This window comes from Poecilia reticulata, chromosome 11 (assembly GCF_904066995.2).
Source record: "Poecilia reticulata chromosome 11, P_reticulata-male-v2, whole genome shotgun sequence".
Taxonomy (NCBI): domain Eukaryota; kingdom Metazoa; phylum Chordata; class Actinopteri; order Cyprinodontiformes; family Poeciliidae; genus Poecilia; species Poecilia reticulata.
In genome coordinates, this window is record NC_088840.1 from 28,014,593 (window position 1) to 28,035,425 (window position 20,833).

Below are 20,833 nucleotides of genomic sequence, written 5' to 3' on the forward strand. Positions count from 1 at the left end.
AAGGACCCTTAAACACAAAGGTAAATAACTTTTTATTAAAACCCAGAAACACAAAGAACCTTAAAAACAAAACGAATATAAACCGAATGACTTCATGAGAGATTCTTTATTTCTATTCTCCTGAAAACAAAATGAAACTAATTAACTTACATTTAATAAATTAAAAATGTTTTTCAGTCAAACATTAGATTAATTACACAAACTGCAACCCACGTTGATTTTTCTTTTAATTTCAGACAGGAACCAGGGCTTAATGAAAATAGTTTAATCCCCGTTTCAAGGTTTGTTTCTGACAAAATGAACCTTTGGAACATTTTAAATTTGTGAAAATGACTTTAGGATTTTATTTCCTAATTGAAACAACTTAATTAGGATTAAAATGTGATTCTGACACATTAAGCCACTGGGTCCAAAAGCATTCTTCACTGCCCGTTTCTAAAACTTGTTTTAAAAAATGATTTTTTAAATTTTTATTAAGAGTTTAATACAGGTTTTTAGTGTGCATTCATCTGCCGCACTTTGTTTCATCTGTGAAATACAAACACCTGCGTACAAACGGATCGGCTAAAGCAGTTCCAGGCTAAATAAGACAACATTTTAGCTTCTCTCAGTTTGTGTCTGAAGTTAAACAGAACCAGGACTAAATAAGAAACATTTCCAGATTCTGGGAATCAAATCTGTAGCTAAAATGGAGAAAAATAACCAACTAAAACTTCAGTTTCAGGACGAAATGAAAAGAATGCACACAGACAGAAGATGTGATGATTGTAGAAAAGCAGGATGTTTATTGGAGGTTAGCTGGTTCATTCATAATCTACAGGGGATAAAAATGTACTTTAAGACGGAGCCTAACAGCACAGTGAGTTCAGTCTACCCTCCGTTTGATCACCTCTGTGGGCGCGGAGCAGCTCGGCCTTCAACCAGCTGCAAGACAAGAGGGAGCAGGGAGGACAAGGGTCTGGGTGAGTGAACGGCAAAACGTGATTCAGTCGCTGAAAGGCTGGAACTTGTTTTGGTCTCAGTCCATTTAGGCTGATGGTTACATTCAGGAAGCGTAAACTAAACATTCACAGCTTTCTAAGGAGCAAACAAAACGGGTTAGAAGGTTAGAGAGACAACGATCAGCTGAAGAAGTTCAGGAAACAGGAGATTTCAAACATCTAACACCACAAACTAAAGGGAAACCAAGACTCAGTCTGAGCAACAGGGAACATTTAGCAATTCAGGGAAAAATTCAACATTTATCACCAGACTTCATGAAAAAAAGCTTTACATTACAACACAACTCCTGAAATTAAGACGTATACCTAAAAAGACAAACTGAAAAACTTATCAATGAGCCGACTAATCACTGGACAAAGGAACCCGATACAGGCAGAGGGAACCGGGCGGAGGGAACCATCGAACCCCCCAAAGGCGGAGGGAACCAGGGGTGGGGAACCATCAAACCCCCCAAAGGCGGAGGGAACCGGACGGAGGGAACCAGACAGAGGGAACCATCGAACCCCCCAAAGGCGGAGGGAACCGGACGGAGGGAACCGGACTGAGGGAACCAGACGGAGGGAACCAGACGGAGGGAACCGGGCGGAGGGAACCAGACAGAGGGAACCATCGAACCCCCCAAAGGCGGAGGGAACCAGACGGAGGGAACCATCAAACCCCCCAAAGGCGGAGGGAACCAGACGGAGGGAACCAGACGGAGGGAACCGGACGGAGGGAACCAGACAGAGGGAACCAGACGGAGGGAACCAGGCAGAGGGAACCGGGCGGAGGGAACCAGACAGAGGGAACCATCGAACCCCCCAAAGGCGGAGGGAACCAGACGGAGGGAACCATCAAACCCCCCAAAGGCGGAGGGAACCAGACGGAGGGAACCATCGAACCCCCCAAAGGCGGAGGGAACCAGGGGTGGGGAACCATCAAACCCCCCAAAGGCGGAGGGAACCGGACGGAGGGAACCATCGAACCCACCAAAGGCGGAGGGAACCAGGGGTGGGGAACCATCAAACCCCCCAAAGGCGGAGGGAACCAGGGGGGGGAACCATCAAACCCCCCAAAGGCGGAGGGAACCAGGCGGGGGGAACCATCAAACCCCCCCAAAGGCGGAGGGAACAAGGCGAGGGAACCATCGAAGGTCCCTACAGGCAGAGGGAACCATCGAACCCCCCAAAGGCGGAGGGAACCAGGCGGGGGGAACCATCAAACCCCCCAAAGGTGGAGGGAACCAGGCGGGGGGAACCATCGAACCCCCCAAAGGCGGAGGGAACCAGGCGGGGGGAACCATCGAAGGTCCCTACCGGCACAGGGAACCATTGAAGGACAATACAGGCACAGGGAACCAGCCGGAGGGAACCCTGAACCTCCCTACAGGCGGAGGGAACCCTGAACCCCCAAACCAACAGGTGAAAGCTCTCTGGTCGATTATCGACTGTATTTTGTGAACATTCAGGTTTTGTAATCAAACATGTATCTATGTTTATAAATGTATAAGAAAAGCAAATATGAAAGTGGCTCTTGGCATTTAAATATGGCGACCGACAAAGATTAACCACAACTAGATGTCTCATCCATTCATTCATTTAGATGAATAACTGATCCAGTAAAACTTCATTTAGTTTTCAGCTGCAGGTTTAGCATTAGAGAAGGAGCAGTAGGTCAGGCTTTCTACCTCCTCACTGCTGTTTTACATCCAATCAACCGACTTTTGTCTGTTTGCCATATGGAAGACCAGGTGCTGCTTTTGGTCTCTGCTGCCAGGTTTCACACACAAACACGAGTCCTTCGGGCAAACATGGATAAACGAAGCTCTAAATTCGACACAGAAGGGGACAAATCGAGTTTTTGCAACAGGAAGAAAGAATAAAATGAGGATGAGTTTGTTCCAAAGAAACTCTGCAGCACCAACAGCAGAAAAACAACAGACTGTACAAACTGATGTAACACCGTGTTACAGGAAATTTCTGCCTCTCTGCTGAAAACACTACTCCGTCCATTTCCCAGAAAAAAAAAACAAGGTTCTGATTGATTTTACCAATTAACCCGGCCCGTAAAAGCTCCCTTTCTAATGCACAGAGGGGTCATCAGAGGACGGCAGCAGCAGATGGTTGAACTAATGGATAAACAAATGGGAGAACAGGATTCACATCTCCAGGCACAGAGACCCGAACATGAAACCGATTCTGACCGAGTTCTGGTCTAAAAGCCAAAAAAACTCTTCAAAACCAGAAACATCTCCTGAGAAACGATGGAAATATTACCGAACAAAACGATTAGTAAAATGAAAACTGCAGCCTATCAGCAACATTTTAACTCCTTTACATCAGCTTTAGGGTTGCAACCAACTATTATTCCAGTAATCGAATATTCTGAAGATTAAATTGGATAAAAATAACTGGCATATTCCCAATTTGTCTTTTTCGCATCCAACCACTTCAACCTTTTTTATACAATGTTAGAAATACAATAAAAGATGCAAACAAACATTTCAATTCATTTTTTTGAAGAAGAAAATAAACATTTATCGTCTAAAACGCAGCATCAGCATTACACTTGATCATTTGTAGCAATGTACACTGCTCAAAAAAAATAAAGGGAACACTTAAACACAATATAACTCCAAGTAAATCAAACTTCTGTGAAATCAAACTGTCCACTTAGGAAGGAACACTGATTGACCACGGGGACCCTCGTCGGGTCAATCAGTGTTGCTTCCTAAGTGGACAGTTTGATATTGTGTTGTTTAAGTGTTCCCTTTATTTTTTTAGCAGTGTATTTTGTACATGTTTGACTGAATTACTGCTCGGAATACAATTAACCTTTTTAGAGTTTATTTCCTTCAGCTAACGATGAATAAATTACCAAATCACTTCAGAATAATTTCAATAATGGATTCATCACAATTAATCCGACTAATTGTTTCAGTTTTAGCCGATTTATTTCAAAGCCGATTCTTGAAACTTCTAGAAGATTCATTAATTATGGGAGCGTGACACAGATGAACGTCTTTCACATGAAAACCAGCATGAAGCTGGTTGATGGAAGCAGCGTATGTAGATATTCATCATGCAGATCAGTCAGTGGTTCTCATACTTTTCGTCTCCTGCAGGTCAACATAACTATTAAAGCTTCTTATCCTCCTCAGCCAATAAAATCAGAGCTTTTTTGGAGGCGGAAACAGCAGCAGCTGATTTTATCTTCTAAAGCATAAACATTCTTCACCATCCATCTTTTAGTTTGAAAAGGATCTTAGAAAGGATCTCCAGACCTCACACATCGAGACGGGAACAACTTTTTCTATGATTATACACACCTGGAAATTACATAAAACTTATTTCAGGGAAGGTGAAGATATAGGAGAAGAAGAAGGATCCATAAAAAACAAAGAGGCCCAAAAAAGAAAAAGGGAAAGTTAAAGAGCAACAGAGTCCAGCAGCGAAAGTCAACACTATGGAGTTCAGATCAGCTAATTGTCATAATTCAGTCACACTTTCAACATGTTATCGCCATGGAAACCAGAGTACAACTGGCTCATTAAGCTCCTTCTTTCGTTGTTTACATCCCAACGTTAGATTTTCTTCTAATCTCCACCGAGGAGGGAAAAAGAGGAAGGAAGAGAGGGGTTAAACAAAGAAGACTTGGTCTTTACAGGCGGTGGCGCGGGCAGGGGCGGCCGTGGCTGTGGAGAAGGCGGCCACGATGGAGGCGAACACCACGCTGGGGCTCTGGGAGGCGTCCACCGCCGTGTGGAGGCCCCGGGCGCTGTAGTACTGCACCAGGGGGGACGTCTGCCGGTGGTAGGCGTCCAGGCGGGAGCGGAGCGTCGTCTCGTTGTCGTCGCTGCGGCGGATCAGCGGCTCGCCCGTCACCTGGGAGGAGGAGCAGAAGCATCAGGACGAGGCCTCAGGCTAAAACATTATGAAATTATAGATATATTATCCTTTGTTTTCATGTTTATGAACCTATTAGCCTTGTGAACTGATGTGAAATTGATTCCTCCTCCTCAAAAGTTTTACTTCAGTCGTCGGCAAATTACGGCACTTCCTTCTCTTCCGGGCGCTAAGCTAACCCGCGAAACGGCGACAGCAAAAGTTTGGAGGAAACGCCAGATGGTTGTTCAACAATAATTGAATTCATTTTTAGAAAATTGCATCTTCAGTTTACTACTCATAACCCATCCATAATGACAATACTTTGGTTCATTTTTAGGTGTAGAATTCAAAAAGGTAAAAGTATGAAATAACTAAAACTACTGCTGTAGATAATAAAATGTAAATATGTAATTAATAGCTAGCAAACAAGCTAACATCTAATTTAAGCTAACCAAATTAGACAAAAGGTCATAACAAAATAAAACTAAACTGTAATGAAAGACCCAAAACCATCATAACCCTGCCTTAAACAGATTAGGCCATGGTTATGGGCTTTTCAAAACCTGTTTATTACATTTTAGCACAAAATCAATCTTAGAAAATGAGATTTTAGTCTGATCAGTTCTGCCTGTTTTAGGGCCTCTGTCACTTTAAACCCAAACAGCTGCTGCTGGCCACGCCCCACAACTCAATGTTTACACCTGGATGTGAAAAAGGCTACAAACAGAAGCACAATTACAGTCTTTGAAAAGCAAAAGTGGAGCCTCCTGCACAACCAGCAAGAATGCAGTAAGTGGGATCTGGATGGTGAGTCAACAACAAAACACTTTTCTTTTCCAGTACAGTGGCGACATGGAAACAGCTCAAAAACATGAAGTTAATGCCAAAAACACAGCCAGGTGCTTTTTTTATCGTTTTTGTTTTAATCACTTGAGCTTAAAAACAAAAAGAAGACTCAAATCTAAGAACAAAAGTGTGCAAAATGTGAGTTTTGTGTAATGGGTTCCCTTTAAATCCTGCAAGCTGCTGCTTGTTGCAGCCTGAGGTGGAGACAGGAAGCAGGAAATGATCACAGAAACAACAAAAGCACAGAGCTACTGAGTCAACACACACCGACAAGTTGTGGCAGTAGACCAAACAATCCGCAAGAAATTCCCAACAAACGTTTCCGTGTTATAACTGAACACTTCAAATTACAAGAACATTTTGGATAATTTATTCAGAGGCTGAAGAATAAATGCATTTAAACCAGTTGAATTAATTTGACTCTGTTGGTCATTCTAGATGTGTTGTGAAGATTTAGGAGGAAATAGTTTAGAAAATCTTTCTAATCCTTTGAATTTTATAAAAATGCAGTGCAAATACTAAATCATTATACATAGATGTTTGCCTGCTGGATTTTATTAAAACTAAAAAAGACAAAAGTCGATTGTTTTAGTTACAGCAGGGGTGTCAAGCTCCAGTCCTGAAGGGCCGCTGTCCTGCAGTTTTTAGATGTGCCACAGGTACAAAACACCTGAATCAAATGGCTTAATTACCTCCTCAGTTCTCCAGAGCCTTGCTAATGACCCAATTATTCTATTCAGGTGTGGTGCAGCAGAGGCACTTCTAAAAGTTGCAGGACACCGGCCCTCGAGGACTGGAGTTTGACACCCCTGAGTTACAGGAAATGACATCCGGGATGCAGCTTCAGCAGGAACTGGAACCTCGGATGCGTTTAATGTCAACATTGGCTCTACATAAGAAATACTAATGCAGAAAATTCAGAGTTTCATTTCATTTTAGAGGTATGTTGTAAAAACTCAAAAAATAAGCAACAATAATAATATCATTTAATCAAGTCGTTTCTAACATTCAGCATTACAAAATATGTAAAAATCCTAAAACTGAATGTTTAAATTCTTAAAAATGTTTATGAAAATAAATACATTTATGTATAATACTTTAACAGTTTTTCAGGGTTTGGAAAAAATCTGAAAAACTAAACACTCATTAAATTAGTGTTTAATGATCCAATTCTGATATTTAGGGTCGGATGTGATTTTTCATTCACAGACAAATGTTTCTATTCAAACGATTTAGAAACAATGTGAGATGGTGAAAACAACTGGAATATTTATTTTAAATTATTCTACAAGGTTATAGAATATGGAAGCCCATTTCTGCCACTCTGGTTAAAAATAAATAAATCTCTTTATATCGAGATTTCTGTCACAACCCTGAAGCTCTAAAAGTTTATAACGAAGCCATTCTGGTTCTGGCAGAGCTTTTGTTGTCGGAGCCATTCTTACATCTGCCATTATATAAAAAGGTCAGTGGATGTTACAAAATAAAAAAGATGGAGACGCAACAGCTTTTCAGACTGAAACTGGGTCACAGCTTTCTGAAAAACAAAACGTGTCTGAAAGTGAAAAGAGGTTAGTTACTGAAAAGCAGCTCAACTCTGACCCATTTCCAGCCTGAGAGTCACTCAGGTGGGCGGCGGGTTGCTCAGACCGTTTCCCCCCGCAGGCCGGAGCAGAAACTACTTACGTCATCCTTCATGTGCTGTTTGGGGGGGTTGAACTCCTCGTGGTAGGAGCGACCGCTGGGCTGGTGGATCAGCCTGTGGAAGCAGAGAGCGGGTCAGTGAGTCACTGTCCTTTCACATCCCACACCATGTCCTACTTGGACCTGCCAGGCAGCGGGCGGCGCCGCCCCGTTGCGACACGACGCCCGCAGACGCACATGACAGCGTAAACCGAGGTCGCGTCGGGTATGATGCAGTCGAGACGGCGACTAAACATTTCACAACAATGCTGCAGGCCAATCTGAAAGCTGCTCAGACCAGAGAGCATCGACTTCACCACAAATCGTCCCCAGCGTGGGCGGAGCTGGAAACTTGATTTACTCGGTCGGTTATGAAAATGATCTGGCACAAAACCAGCTGAACCAACTGAAAGGGCCGATACCTGAACGTCACTGCAGACCTGAACCTTCAGAGCCACATAAAGAGAGTCACAAAGTCAGCCTTCCGTCACCTGAAGAACACAGTAAAACCAGGGCGATGGAGAACATCACCCCACTTCTAAAGTCCTTCCACCGACTCTCTGGAGCTCAGAGTATAAACTGTAAAATCCTCCTGCTGGTTCACAAATCACTGAACAATTAATCACCAAAACACATTAAAGAACCAAACATGGAGAAGCAGCTTTCAGCTTCTACGCACCACAAATCTGGAACAAACTTCCAGAAAACTGCAAAAGAGCTGAAACACTGAGCTACTTTAAATCAAGTCTGGTTAAGTCCGTTTGGATTTTGATTATGGCATTTGATAAAATGTAACATTTAATTGTTTCATAATTGGAGACTCATGTTTTTATGATGTAAAGTCCGTTGAACCGGCTGGTTGATGAAATGTGTTAATACACATATAACTCATTTTATTTTTTAATCTAGATTCTACAAAAACAAGACCTGGGTTAATGTTTAATCTTAAGCACTATGAAGATGAGATAAATGTAGAAACATCTTTAATAAACGAGGATTACTTTCTTTCAGTTGTCTGCCATTGCGGCCAGTTTTGCTTTATTTTAGAATAGTGGTCAGGGGCCACAAAACAATCACTCACAGGGCCACAATTAGTCACCGGGCCGCACTTTGGATATGCCCTACCAATCCATTTTCTTCAGAGACAACTATAAATACAGACAGTACCAACAAATGAGTCACAAAAATGTGTTTTTACAGTTTTAAAGCTGATGTTTCGGTACCTGCTCTCAGAATTGGCCCTGTAGTGGTGGAGTACTCTCTGAAACCACCAGAGGGCGACAGCCATAACGTTTACAAGGAGAATTCTAGTTTTTGAGGACAAATAAAATGTGGAGAATTTTTTTTACTAAATCACAATTTGATTCAGATTTTTGGGAACGGAATCGGTTCAATATCCTCTGTAAGAACTTGTAGGTGCGTGCTCAGTAGTCGTGATCCGTTTCTGTTTACAGAAAAGCAACAATATGATCCACAACTCTGAAAACCACTTAAATGATGAAATATGTAAAACCTCCAAGATGTGGACTTTAAAGTACATTATTTATTTAAACACGTGTTTTAGTTGAGCGATTTTGCAAAACTTCCTTTAACTATTTTCTCAGCTCCTGGATGGTTCTCCTAAAAACCATGAATAGTCCTATTAACAACACCGTATTTAACGAGTGAAAACTTTGGTAAGACTTAGAAGGTCAACATAACGGCCTGAAAGTGAGCTGCTTTTAAACTCCAGCCCACTTCTGAGGTAAACACTTCAGTAAAGATCCGCTGTAAGACCTTCCTGCTGCAGGACGCTCCAACATAGTCAGGCCACCTTCTGTTAATTGCACGATTTCACGCTCCACTTGTTTCCAGCATTATCACTCTGATCCAGACTCTCCTGAATCAATCTGCCGACCCGAGCAGGATTAAGACTCAGACAGCATGGGGATCGTCGGAAAACTCTGGAGCGCCATCTGCTGGTGCAGGAAAACCAAGAGGACTTTTCCTCCAGCTCCAGGACGGTTAGGGGTAATCCGTCCTGGCTCTATGAAAATACTTCGGGCCTGTTCTCAGGTTTTATGAAGAAGTTTAATAAAAATGCTTTTGATTTATTGACTATTAGGTGCACTCTTTTCTATTTGAACCCACAATTTGCCAAGGACAATAGTTCCCACATTGAAGGCAACAACAGGTTCCAATAGGGCGATACAAAACATGTTCATTACATTTTTAACAAAAGCATTCTTGGATAATGCGCAATTACACGACCTTCCATTTTTGAAAAGCAGAAGTGGAGCCTCCTGCACAACCAACAAGAATGCAGCAAGTAGTCTCTGGATGACGAGTCAAAAACAAAACACTTGTCTTTTCCAGGAGCCATTGTACAGCAGATACCAGGTGACTGCACATCGACAGTTCTACTTCAGTCTCTTTATGTTTTAAAGGGGGCCAAATTATGCAAATTTAACATTTTGCACATTTTCGTACTTCCATTTGTGTTTCTACCGCTTCTAAAAAAATGGCAACAATTTGATGTCTTAAGTCATTTCAAATTTCTCCCTGAATGTAACGTCACAAATCAGTTGAGCTCCAGTTTGGTCAGCTGGTATGTGCTCTACAATGGCTGCTGGAAAAGACAAGTGTTTTGTTGTTGACTTGTCATCCAGAAACTATTTGCTGCATTCTTGTTGGTTGTGCATTAGACTCTACTAAAACTTTTCAGAGATGTACAGTTGTATAATTGCACATCTGTTTGCAACCATTTTCAAACAGTGCGAGTGTAAATGTTGAGTTGGGGGCGTGGCCAGCATCAGCTTATTAGGATTTAAAATGACAGAAAACTGCTTGAAACAGGCAGGACTGACGAGACTGAGCTCTTATCCAAAAATAAGTTTGTGCAAAATGTAAATTCAGTGTTTTATACAGCATGTTGAACTATTCTAACCTGTTTGAGGAATCTCAGCAGGTCTCCTTTAAATCATAACTAATGACTACAGGCGAGTGTTAGATGGACCAATAAATTAACGCTCCTCTAGTGTGTATTCTAGTGAATATCTTAGGACACTTGAAAAAAGACAAAGCTAACTTACAAAGAACTTTTTAGGAATAAACAGGAAGTTGTTTTAAGCAAATAATTCCTTAGTGATGATGAAAAAGTTGTAGTTCCACCGACAGATAATTTCACTAACATGGGAAAAATATCTTGCTGTAAGTAAAATAACCCCCACTAATGAAAACACAGAATCTTCAATACGATCCAAACACCATATAGAGCAGTGGTCCCCAAGCTACGGCCCGCGGGCCGGATCCGGCCCGCCTCCACATTTGGTCCGGCCCCCCCGAACAATACCAGAAAGCATTCAAATTTTTTTCATACATTGTATTTTCCGGTTTATATGTGGATTTTTCTTTAACCACCAGGGGGCTCTGTAGCAGGAGGTGTGTCCTGTAAACTGTGGGTGTTTTGTTTTGCATGGCGCATTGCTGCCATCTGTTGGACTTATAGGGAACTGCTTGACTTTTATGTTATTTAATCAGTACGGTTGTTTGCTAGCGGTGGAGCAGATGAACACGTGTTTGTTCTGAACGCCGCATTCCAGGTTTCCCTGAATGAAATGTATACTAGTCAGTCCCAGTGACCGTTTCACTAACGGTTTTTGCCCATGTGCTTTCATGGGTAAAAATCAATCGAGAAACGCGTCCCCTCCCCCCCCCCCCCGTCAACAGTTTCCGACAGCGCAGGTGATAAACGTGCAACACTTTTTCTGTTACAAACTGACTTGGGGCCCCCCACCAGAGAAGGGAAAAGTTATGTGGCCCTCAGGAAAAAGTTTGGGGACAACTGGTATAGAGGTTAAATTAACACTAAAAGTTTGGCCAGATGAGATCCAACTTGCTTCCCATCCAGTCTAATGTTAATAAACTGTAATAAAATAATTTGCCAAAACGTAGGATGATATTTATTGTTCAGAAACGTTATTCCATAAGTTTTGAGGAAACAGAAGCAGTGCTGTTCTGTTCCCACCAACAAAGTGATTGATGAGCAGCTCAAAAGCGACACCTAGTGGTCAAATCTGCATCCTGCACAGCATTTCCAATCAGGTTACTGGAACAACTTTAACTGCAGCTTCACAACAAAACGTTCAAAAAGAAAATATTTTCAAGATCAAGTTTCTACTCTGCTGGTTCCTTGGTTCTGTTTAAACTCGTCCTGGTTTATCCCTGAACCCAGCAGGTTTTAGCACCAGACCAGCTCAGACACGTTGTGACTGCGGTTCCTTGTGGCTCGGAGCCAAAGCGTTTATCCTGCAAGTTAAAACTCTGGCTGTGAATCGGAGGAGCGGCTGTCATGGAAAGCATAAATCAGCTTTCAGTTCCAGCTGCCAGTCAAACTGAGTCACGTCTGAAGGATTCGTTTGTTTCGCCATGGCTCCTACCTGCCGCAGATCCGGCGAACCAGCAGGGAGTCGTCCACGGAGAACTCGATCACAGAGTCCAGCTTCTCGTCCCTTTTGTCCAACAAGTCGTCCAGCTGGAGGACAAACAGCACAGAGGACGTTCAGCTTCATCGCTTGTCTTCATAAATACATGAACCCAGAAGTTAGATTATTTTCTCTTGTTAGTTTCATAGAACCTGATGAATAAAACATAAGGACTAAATGTTGTTGCGAACCATTTCTGCTTGCTTGACCGTTCTGGGAAAGCCGTCCAGCAGGAAGCCGTTCCTGCAGGCGGTCGTGTCCAGGTTCTTCTCTATGAGCTCCACCACCATCTCATCGCTGACCTGCAAGAAGGAAAAAAAAACGCTCAACAACTTCCTGCAACTTTATCTACCAGCACAGTGTGTAATTAACTGTCACAAACACAACAGGAAGCACCGACAGCCTGTAAATTACCAAAGGAAATTACATCAGAGGTGGGAATAATGACGTCCTACGACTCCCACTGACAGAAAAACTAAACTTTAAAGGAACCAACACAAAGCTACGGCTTCCTCCTGCATTTTACCTTCAGTTCGTGAGAGTTTGAAAACATAAAGGAACGGCAAAGAGAAAGTACACCCTCCAGGTTACGGTAGAGTTTTAACATTCAAGTCTATTTTTATCCGATTTAAACTGACCTTGATGTGCAAAAACACACAAACTGCAGCTTTATCAGTCAGTAATGATGAAAAAGGACAAAAAAAAAACCTTTGCAAAATATCTTCTGAAATGAAGATGACGCACAGATCCCCTTTTTTTCAATTACGATACCGATATCTGAGGTTTAGTATCGGCTGATACCGATCCAATGCAGAAAAACAGCTGAACTGACTTAAAAAGTGTATTTTTTAAAACACAAACATTCTTTCAAATGATTCAGAAAATGCAGTTATGAATACTAAATATAATTAAAATTAAACAATACAGCATAGAACTAGACTGAACAGATCAGCCCTTATGGATCATACCTTGAGACCAATACAGATATTAATATCAGATTGATGTATCGCTCGTAAAAAGTTCACTAAAACAATATTTTACTCAAATTTCCCACCAAACTACATTAGAAAATATCTTAAAATGACAAGTTAGACAACGTGTCGGCTTTCCTGCTTTACTTCTTGAAAACACATGTGGCTCAGATGTTCAGGTTGTTATGCGATTTTATTTTTTTTAAACGGACGATATAAAAGCAGGAATGTTTTACCAGCTTGCCGGAGTCCATGGTCTCCTTCAGCCTCCTGCCGAGTTCAGAGCCTGAGGCCACCATGGCCCTCAGCATGTCTCCTGTGGCCAGGTGGCAGACGCAGTACTTCTCCGCTAACCGGGGAGCCTGCAGGGACGACACACACACACACACACACACACACACACACACACACACACACACAAGCTTTCAGCTTACCAAACAGTATTCAAAACAGATTTGTAAAAAGAAAAAGCAAATAAAAACTTAAAAAGAAAGGAAATAGTCAAAAATTTGATTCAGAACGGCAACAATAGAAAGTTGCATTTAAATTTAATATGTTAGTTTATGGAACATTCTTGATGTGCTGCAAAAACAAAAAATACAGGAGCTTGTTTTAAGTAAATGATTCTTTAATATTGGTGAAAACGTTCTAGTTCCATTGGCAGATTATTTCACATAACACGGGAAAAATGTCTTATTATAAGTTAAATAATTTGCCAGTGGAACTAGAACTTTTTCATCACCATTAAGGAATTATTGACTTATTGAGGAATTATTGAGCAGAGAAGTTACTTGTTAGTTTTGTCTTATTTTTTTGAGTGTTCTAAGAGGTTTACACAAGAAACAAGACAAAAATACTTTGTAAGATGTTGCATTTTTGCAGTGCAGAAAGATTAAATATCTCAAAAAAAGAAAAGCAATACGTCATGGGATGAGCTGGTATTTTGTTGTGCATTTGAAATACGTCTGTAGCAATTTGAGTTGAAAAGCTAATTTTCTCTGTGTGTGAATGTTCTATGAATGATCAGTTTATTGTGTTTTGAGTTTTTAATTCATTTTTGTGCTCAGATTTGTCACGTTACTTTTCTTTCATCTTGTTTGTTATTGATGTTCAGCACTTTGTTTCAGCCGTGGCTGGCGTTGATGGTGATGAATTTACTTTGAAAGAATAAACAGTGAGTGATATTTGCAGTGGGGAAAAGTTCAGACGGAGAAACGGAGACGGAGAGACATTCCTCTTCCTCTTCCTGAGGAATCCCAAGGCGTTCCCAGGCCAGACAGGATATATAATCCCTAAAGTGATTTCTCTGGATCTTTTCCCTGAGATGCGGCTGAAAAAGCTCCAAACTGAGGCTTCAGGAGGCACGGTTGCACGATTTTAGAGACTCCAGTGATATTATTATAAGTTAGTATTTCTATGTATTTTCTATGCGTCTTCTCTTTTTCAGTGTTTCCATTATTCTGTGACCTTTTACGTAATGCTGCTGTGAAACTCTGTCCAACAGACTCAATGTTAGTCTGTTGTCATCAGTCATTACACTCTGAACAATCCTTTACAATATGAAAGTTTCACATACTGATATTGCGTTGACGAAATATTGAGACAGCATCACTCGCTTCCAATTCATTTGTCCGTTTCTTGTTCCGTCTTGCAATCGCTCTGAACAAAAAATGAGACATTTCTGGGGGGGGTTTCCACACCAGATAATCTGGTAAACTGGGTTAGATTTGAGATCAAAATTGCAACATGCGTTATATTTTCAGCTGCTGCTGTTCTCCTTCACACTGCAACCGGTTCCCCACCTCGCCTGTGGTAGCACTGTAGCAAGAACTTCTGAAAGAAATGACATGAAAACCTTTCCAGCTCCCTTCTTCACGAAATGTAAATAAAATGGAGTGGCTTCAAATTTTAGCTGTTGTAGGATTTCGCTTTTGTCTTTGGTGAAAGCCCATGAGCCATTTCCCCTCATTAGCGCTAGACTCACGCATTGTTTTGGTTGTATTTACCCAGAAAGCCTTGCTTTGCTTCCTGTTTTTGGAACCGCGCCGGAGTTCACTTCAACCAAACTGAGAAGGTTTATAACATTATACAACTATGCATTTCTGAATATTTATTTCATTCAAATGCTGGATGAACATGCGCACATGTTCATTTATGTACACATAAATAGACGTTGGAGTAATTTATTATTTGAAATGGAAACTAGCAGAAACGTACGGCTGAAAGTCATTGAGGATCTAAATGACAGCTGAGCTTCTTCCCATTTAAAGAATTAACCAATGTCCCGATTACTTTAAAACAAACTGGGAGGTTTACTGGTGTCAGCAACATGTCCTGTCCTGCAAAATCTATCAAAGTCCTGAAAGATTAAAATCAGGAAAAACTGGTTGGGGATTTTGGTTTTAAGCAACAATTTAGCTACAAACAAACCTTAAAAATTAATAAATTAAAACATTTTATCGTTCTAGACGTCAATGAATTTGGTCAGGACGGCCCTCACCGAAATAAAACTGAAATTTCATTTTTAATCACACAAGTTAATAACAAACTAATGCAGTATTTATTGATAAAAGCAATAAAGGTTAAAGTTCTTATTAACTTGTTCTCGATCATGCGCACTTCACCTCTCTTTCCTCAAAGCTAACAGCTACTATTAGCAGCATTAGCTCGATGCGAGCCTCACCTGAGTCCCTTTCCCGGCTCCGGGAGGTCCGAGAAGGATGGCTCGGATGCCGTCCTGTACATCAGCTATCGCCTCCTTTAACTGCACGCTGGGGGCCATGACAGCACCGGAGGGGGGGGGACACCAAGCAGAAACTTTCCAGAAGTCTGTCGGTGCGGCGCTGCTGTCACTTCAGCCAAGTTGGCCAGAAAGAATGAGCCACATCCTCCTTTTCAATATGAGACATTAGCCCCGCCCACACCAGAGAGAATCCGCGATTTGATTGGTTGGCAGGCGAGTCAATTTACGTGTGTAGCACAGGATTGGAGGAAGCATAACACAGCTTCCGGAAAACGTTAAAAGGAACGCGCACCATTTTATTCCCCACATTCTTTCACTGTAAAATATCAATTTCTTGAATTTATTTGGGGTTTTTGACAGCGGTAAGCACGGGATTGTTTATTTACGCCTTAAAAGTAACAAATAAAAATACTTTCCGTTTAAATTTTAAACTAAGTAGCTGCACACTAACATATAATAGGAATTGCATTTTAAACCTCAAATCAACTTTGAGTAAATTTTTTTGGAACACAAATAATTTTGATGAAGAAATTATTTTAGAGACTTTATGACTTGTATTGCTTAAAAAAAATACTAGGTTATGTGCAGAATACCTTTCAGATTGGTGTGTACCTGTCATTGCTCAGGTGTGTTGTCTCCTCCCTGCCTGCAGGAAGCTTTAAACACTGTCTGACTTGCAGTTCTCTGTCAGACTCCCAGCAGAAACGTGTCTGAAGCTGCTGGAACAAACACCAATATGAGGTTCACAAAATCAGCGCCCAGAGGTGAGCTTTTTCTCCTGCGGTTCTTCAGTGAAAATCCGAACTCATGTTTGACGCCATCAGATCAATTTATTCCTGTTTTTTCACACAGATAATGCTGCTTTAGTGGATGACAACATTTATGATGATGTCATGGTTTCAAAACAAGGTTTGAACAAAAACATTGTTTTTATTGGCAATTTGTGTTTTGATAAAGTGTGACTTTTAGTAGTCTTGTCAAACGTGATTTTTTTATTAGCCTAATATTTGCTTTAGTGATTTGATTGTTACTGTATTTATCCATAAATTGACACTTCCATGTTTGTCTGAAATATGACTATCAAACTAATGTTTGACTCCATCAGATTGATTTCCTTATGTTTACTTTTTTTATGCAGATGTTTCTTCAGTGGGTGACGAAATTTATGATGATGTCATTGTTTCAAAACAACAAGGTTTGAAATAAAAATCCAATTGAAATGTGTGCGCCACTTAATCAGAACAAGTTTAGGCTTTGAGATTCATTCTGAAAATTATTTTTATAAACCTACATTTTTGTTTGAGTGATTGGATTGTTACTTGATTTGTCTGTAAATTGACACTTTCTGTTTTTCTGAATTTTAAAAGTATGCCGGACTCCATCAGATTAATTACTTTATGCTTTGTTGTGCAGATGTTTCTTCATTCGCTGACAACAGCTGCACTGAAGACCAGCTTTCGAAGCAGAAAGGTTTAAATTTAAATAATTTGAAGCTTTTATGCCTGATGTTTTTATTATGTTTTTATGGTTACTATAATTTCATATGAGTTCATTCCTTGTGCATATTACTGTTAGTTTATTGTTTTATTATTGTTGACCTAAAATGCTTTCTACCTGTGGAAAATGTCACTGCAGGGAACAATGGCCTTGACTTCTCTCTTTCTGCAACAGTCGACTGTGAAACAAAACAACATTTATGTTCATTTGAATATTATTGATAATCTGAAAACTTTCATATCGGAAACTCACTCTGGTTGTTCTGCTTAACGCGTTCCGCTTTGTAATCTCTGTTGCTAAACATGGAAGTCTATTGTTATGAATCTCTCATCAACCTGTTGCCACTTTATTAGGTACGCCTTGTTAGTACTGGGTTGAAACCGTGATTTTTCCTTCACAGCTGGTGAATTCTGAGACACAAGTTGAACTTGATGTCAGAAACATTCCTCAGAGACTGTCGTCCATATTGACATGATAGCATCACACAGTTCCTGCAGATTTTTATCCAGTTTTGCATTTATTCGGTATGAATGAAATCAAATTAGATGCATGGGAGAAGCATCTCTCTACAAGAGAATCATCTGCATATTTGGACAATAGATAGAAAAAAGAGCATGGAGTAAAATTTCAGAAGGAGTTTAATCTCAGACATTTTCTAGACATTTCTAAATTTAAAAAGTCAAAAAATGTCTACATTTGAAATTCAGAAATTTAGTTTTGTTCTGGGGCTGCACAGTGGTGCAGTTGGTAGAGCTGTTGCCTTGCAGCAAGAAGGTTCTGGGTTCGATTCCCAGCCCCGGTCTTTCTGCATGGAGTCTCCATGTTCTCCCTGTGCATGGTGGGTTTTCTCCAGGTACTCCGGTTTCCTCCCACAGTCCAAAAACATGACTGTCAGGTTAATTGGCCTTTCCAAATTGCCCGTAGGTGTGAGTGTGTGTGTGCATGGTTGTTTGTCCTGTGTGTCTCTGTGTTGCCCTGCGACAGACTGGCGACCTGTCCAGGGTGACCCCGCCTCTCACCCGGTACGTTAGCTGGAGAGGCACCAGCAACCCTCTCGACCCCATTAAGGGACAAGGGTGTTAGAAAATGGATGGATGGATAGTTTTGTTTTGAGATTAATCTAAAAATTAAATAAATTTTCATAGCAATTTCTTTGACTTTTCAAATTTAGAAATTTCAAAGTTTTTTTATAGAAAATATCTGACAAATTTCTGAGTTTTTCTCCATACATTTTCTACTTTTTGAGCTAAAACATTTCCCATTTTCTTTTATAGAACATTTTACAGATTAATCTAAAACATTCTGCATTTTTTGCACACATTTTGACTTTTGGAGCTCAGAAATGTCTCCATACATTTAGTTGTAAGGGACAGGAACTCTTCAGTGATCTTAATCAAGTCTTCCCCTTATCTTCTGACATCAATATGACAGTTTTGTCCACAAAACATTTTCATCTTTTCAGTTTAATTTGGTTATATAATTTATTCCCTCTAGAAATGTCTTAAACACAATAGCATCTTGTCTTAAATTGTCATTTTATGTAAATTTAATTAATAGCAAATTTGTGTTTTCTACTCACTTTGTGTGCCTTTTCAGAGAGCATTGTCATTTATTTTGTTCTTATATTATACAGCGATATTTCCTTTTGCCAGTTTATTCATAATGTGGTAAATGTCTTCATGGCCAGACGAAGCAGCTCTTCCACTTTTCATTCTGTTCTCACTGTTCAGCAGATCTGCAGCAACCTGGACGGGACAGGAAGTCCAAAATATCTCCAGAACACGCTGTCCTGCTGGTTCTCATGGCTCTTTTGGTCGTTGCAGTCTTTGCTCTGAGCATTAGTGAGTTTTTTTTCCAACTTTGAAGTCAAATAAAAAAAAAAAAAGGTTTTTACTTGAATTTTATGGCAGGTCGTTGTGTTACATTGATTGGAGATTCATAAAATTAGATGCATGTTATTTAGGAAAACCTTCCTTTTTATCAAAAACATAAATTATTATATGTAAATTCATATGTTTTATTTCAGTAAATATTACCAGTTGCAAAATGTTTTAATATCTAACAGATACAATAAGCTCTGTAACAACAATGGATTTTTGGGGTGATATTTCAGAATTACAAATGTCTGTTTTCTGAAGTTTGCATGCTGTTATTTGAATATTATTATGATTATTCCCTCTGAACAGTCTTCCTCTGTCTGCTAAGCTTTTGTTAAAGTCCAGACTGAAAACTCAGTATTCCCTCAGCCTTCAACACCAGCTAAAGAGAAAAGTCAAAGGATGGAGGAAAATTGCTTCTGCTAAATTTTAAAAATTGTTTGGTTCTTATTCGTACTATTAGCTTTTGGAATCTTTGCCAGTTTTATATTTGTCTCATAATTTTTTTTTACTAAACTAAATAATTTTATTTCTATTAAAATTGCTATATAAATAAACTTTGACTTGACTTTTGCATGAAACTGGTCTTGATTATCAGCTTGTTTTTGCTTCAATCAGCTGTCTTTTATCTGATGAAACATGAGAGATGCCAAACCCTGAAGGAGGATCTGGAATCACTGAAGATGATTGTTTTAGGTGAGACTGTGAGGATTTAAAGTCCAGATTTAATGTTTCATTTTAAGCCTGTTAAAAAAGGTTTTGCTCTTCTTCACTATTTTATTTAATGTGTTTGGTATCTGTTGAATTTATTTTGAAAATGATCTTCAAAGTTGAACCACTCTTTTACTGTCTTATTGTTTCCATCCTTCTTCCAGTGTCCTCTGCCTCCTGCAGTAAAAAGTCCAGCATTTGATCCTAGTTTCATTTCTGTCCTGTAGATTCTTGTAGATTGTAGCTGCAGGATTTCTCCAAAGATTTCTTCCCCCTGATTTTCTGCAGCTTTTGTTCTGATCTGTTTAAAGATGAAACATGCCCAAAGTGTGAAGCCGGCTGGGAGCGATACAGAGGAAGCTGTTATTTTTTCTCCAACTCTACATCCTCCTGGAATGACAGCAGACGTTCCTGCGCTGATCTGGGATCAGACCTGGTGACGATCGACAGCAGAGAGGAGCAGGTATGAAACTCTGCTGCAGGTTCAGATTCTCCTGATTTCATCTCATTGTCATGTTTCTTCATCTCAGCTCAGAAAAGTTTCACTTGTATTTTCATCAACTTGTTCTGCCAGATGTTCCTGGAGATCAGAGTGAGGGAGATAATCAAGAATAATGAAACGTTCTGGATTGGACTGACCGACTCAAAGGCAGAAGGCTCCTGGTTGTGGACGGATGGATCTCCACTGAACAAAAGGTTTGATTAATCTGAAATTATTTGGTTTAATTTCATGAGTTAAAGTCACTGAAGTTCACTTAAATCTGTCTTTGTGTCAGTTTGAGTTTTTGGGCTCCGGGACAGCCTGATGCTTTGGGTGGAGCAGAACTGGACTGTGTGGGGATGATGAAGACAGAAATCCCTGATGAGGTCCGATGGCATGATAGACATTGTATTGATCATCTGAGAAGTATCTGTGAGAAAGATTCAAAAATCCAGCTGCATTTCTGTGTGTGAAGTTCAGTCTAGAAAGCGGCTTCAGATCTCTGCACACTTTAAAATATTCTTTTAAAAACATGTTAATAGAAAATAACTTTGATTTTAGAAGATATTTACTTTATTTTACAGCAAATCTCCTGTTGAATATGTAAAATTAATAAAGGTTTTTCAGCTTTTATGAGTTTCTTGTTTTTATTTTAATTATTAAATATGAAGTTCATGAGGTTAAATCATGAAC

At 40.2% G+C, this 20,833-nt stretch overlaps 2 protein-coding genes across 6 annotated transcripts; one reads left to right on the plus strand and one right to left on the minus strand.

Moving 5' to 3' along the window:
• Window positions 1-759: 759 nt before the first annotated feature.
• Window positions 760-15,725, minus strand: ak2 (adenylate kinase 2). Of its 2 annotated transcripts, XM_008422856.3 has the most exons (7): window positions 15,515-15,724; window positions 13,068-13,193; window positions 12,052-12,162; window positions 11,816-11,910; window positions 7,401-7,473; window positions 4,646-4,865; window positions 760-924 (listed from the first exon to the last, which is right to left on the minus strand). In XM_008422856.3, the coding sequence occupies exons 1-7, from the start codon at window positions 15,611-15,613 to the stop codon at window positions 917-919; spliced, it is 732 nt and encodes a 243-aa protein (XP_008421078.2). In that variant the 5' UTR covers window positions 15,614-15,724; the 3' UTR covers window positions 760-916. The 2 variants fall into 2 exon arrangements, with proteins under 2 accessions (XP_008421078.2, XP_008421077.2); XM_008422855.3 differs by lacking the exon at window positions 760-924 and having other exon boundaries at window positions 2,735-4,865; window positions 15,515-15,725.
• On the plus strand, window positions 13,985-20,773 carry LOC103472971 (CD209 antigen-like protein D). Of its 4 annotated transcripts, none has more exons than XM_008422852.3 (10): window positions 13,985-14,235; window positions 16,255-16,338; window positions 16,427-16,483; window positions 16,713-16,769; window positions 16,988-17,044; window positions 18,802-18,912; window positions 19,567-19,644; window positions 19,971-20,122; window positions 20,234-20,355; window positions 20,436-20,773. In XM_008422852.3, the coding sequence occupies exons 2-10, from the start codon at window positions 16,311-16,313 to the stop codon at window positions 20,611-20,613; spliced, it is 840 nt and encodes a 279-aa protein (XP_008421074.1). In that variant the 5' UTR covers window positions 13,985-14,235; window positions 16,255-16,310; the 3' UTR covers window positions 20,614-20,773. The 4 variants fall into 4 exon arrangements, with proteins under 4 accessions (XP_008421074.1, XP_008421075.1, XP_081468339.1 ...); XM_008422853.3 differs by lacking the exon at window positions 13,985-14,235 and adding an exon at window positions 15,845-15,936; XM_081612213.1 differs by lacking the exon at window positions 13,985-14,235 and having other exon boundaries at window positions 16,208-16,338.
• Window positions 20,774-20,833: the final 60 nt, after the last annotated feature.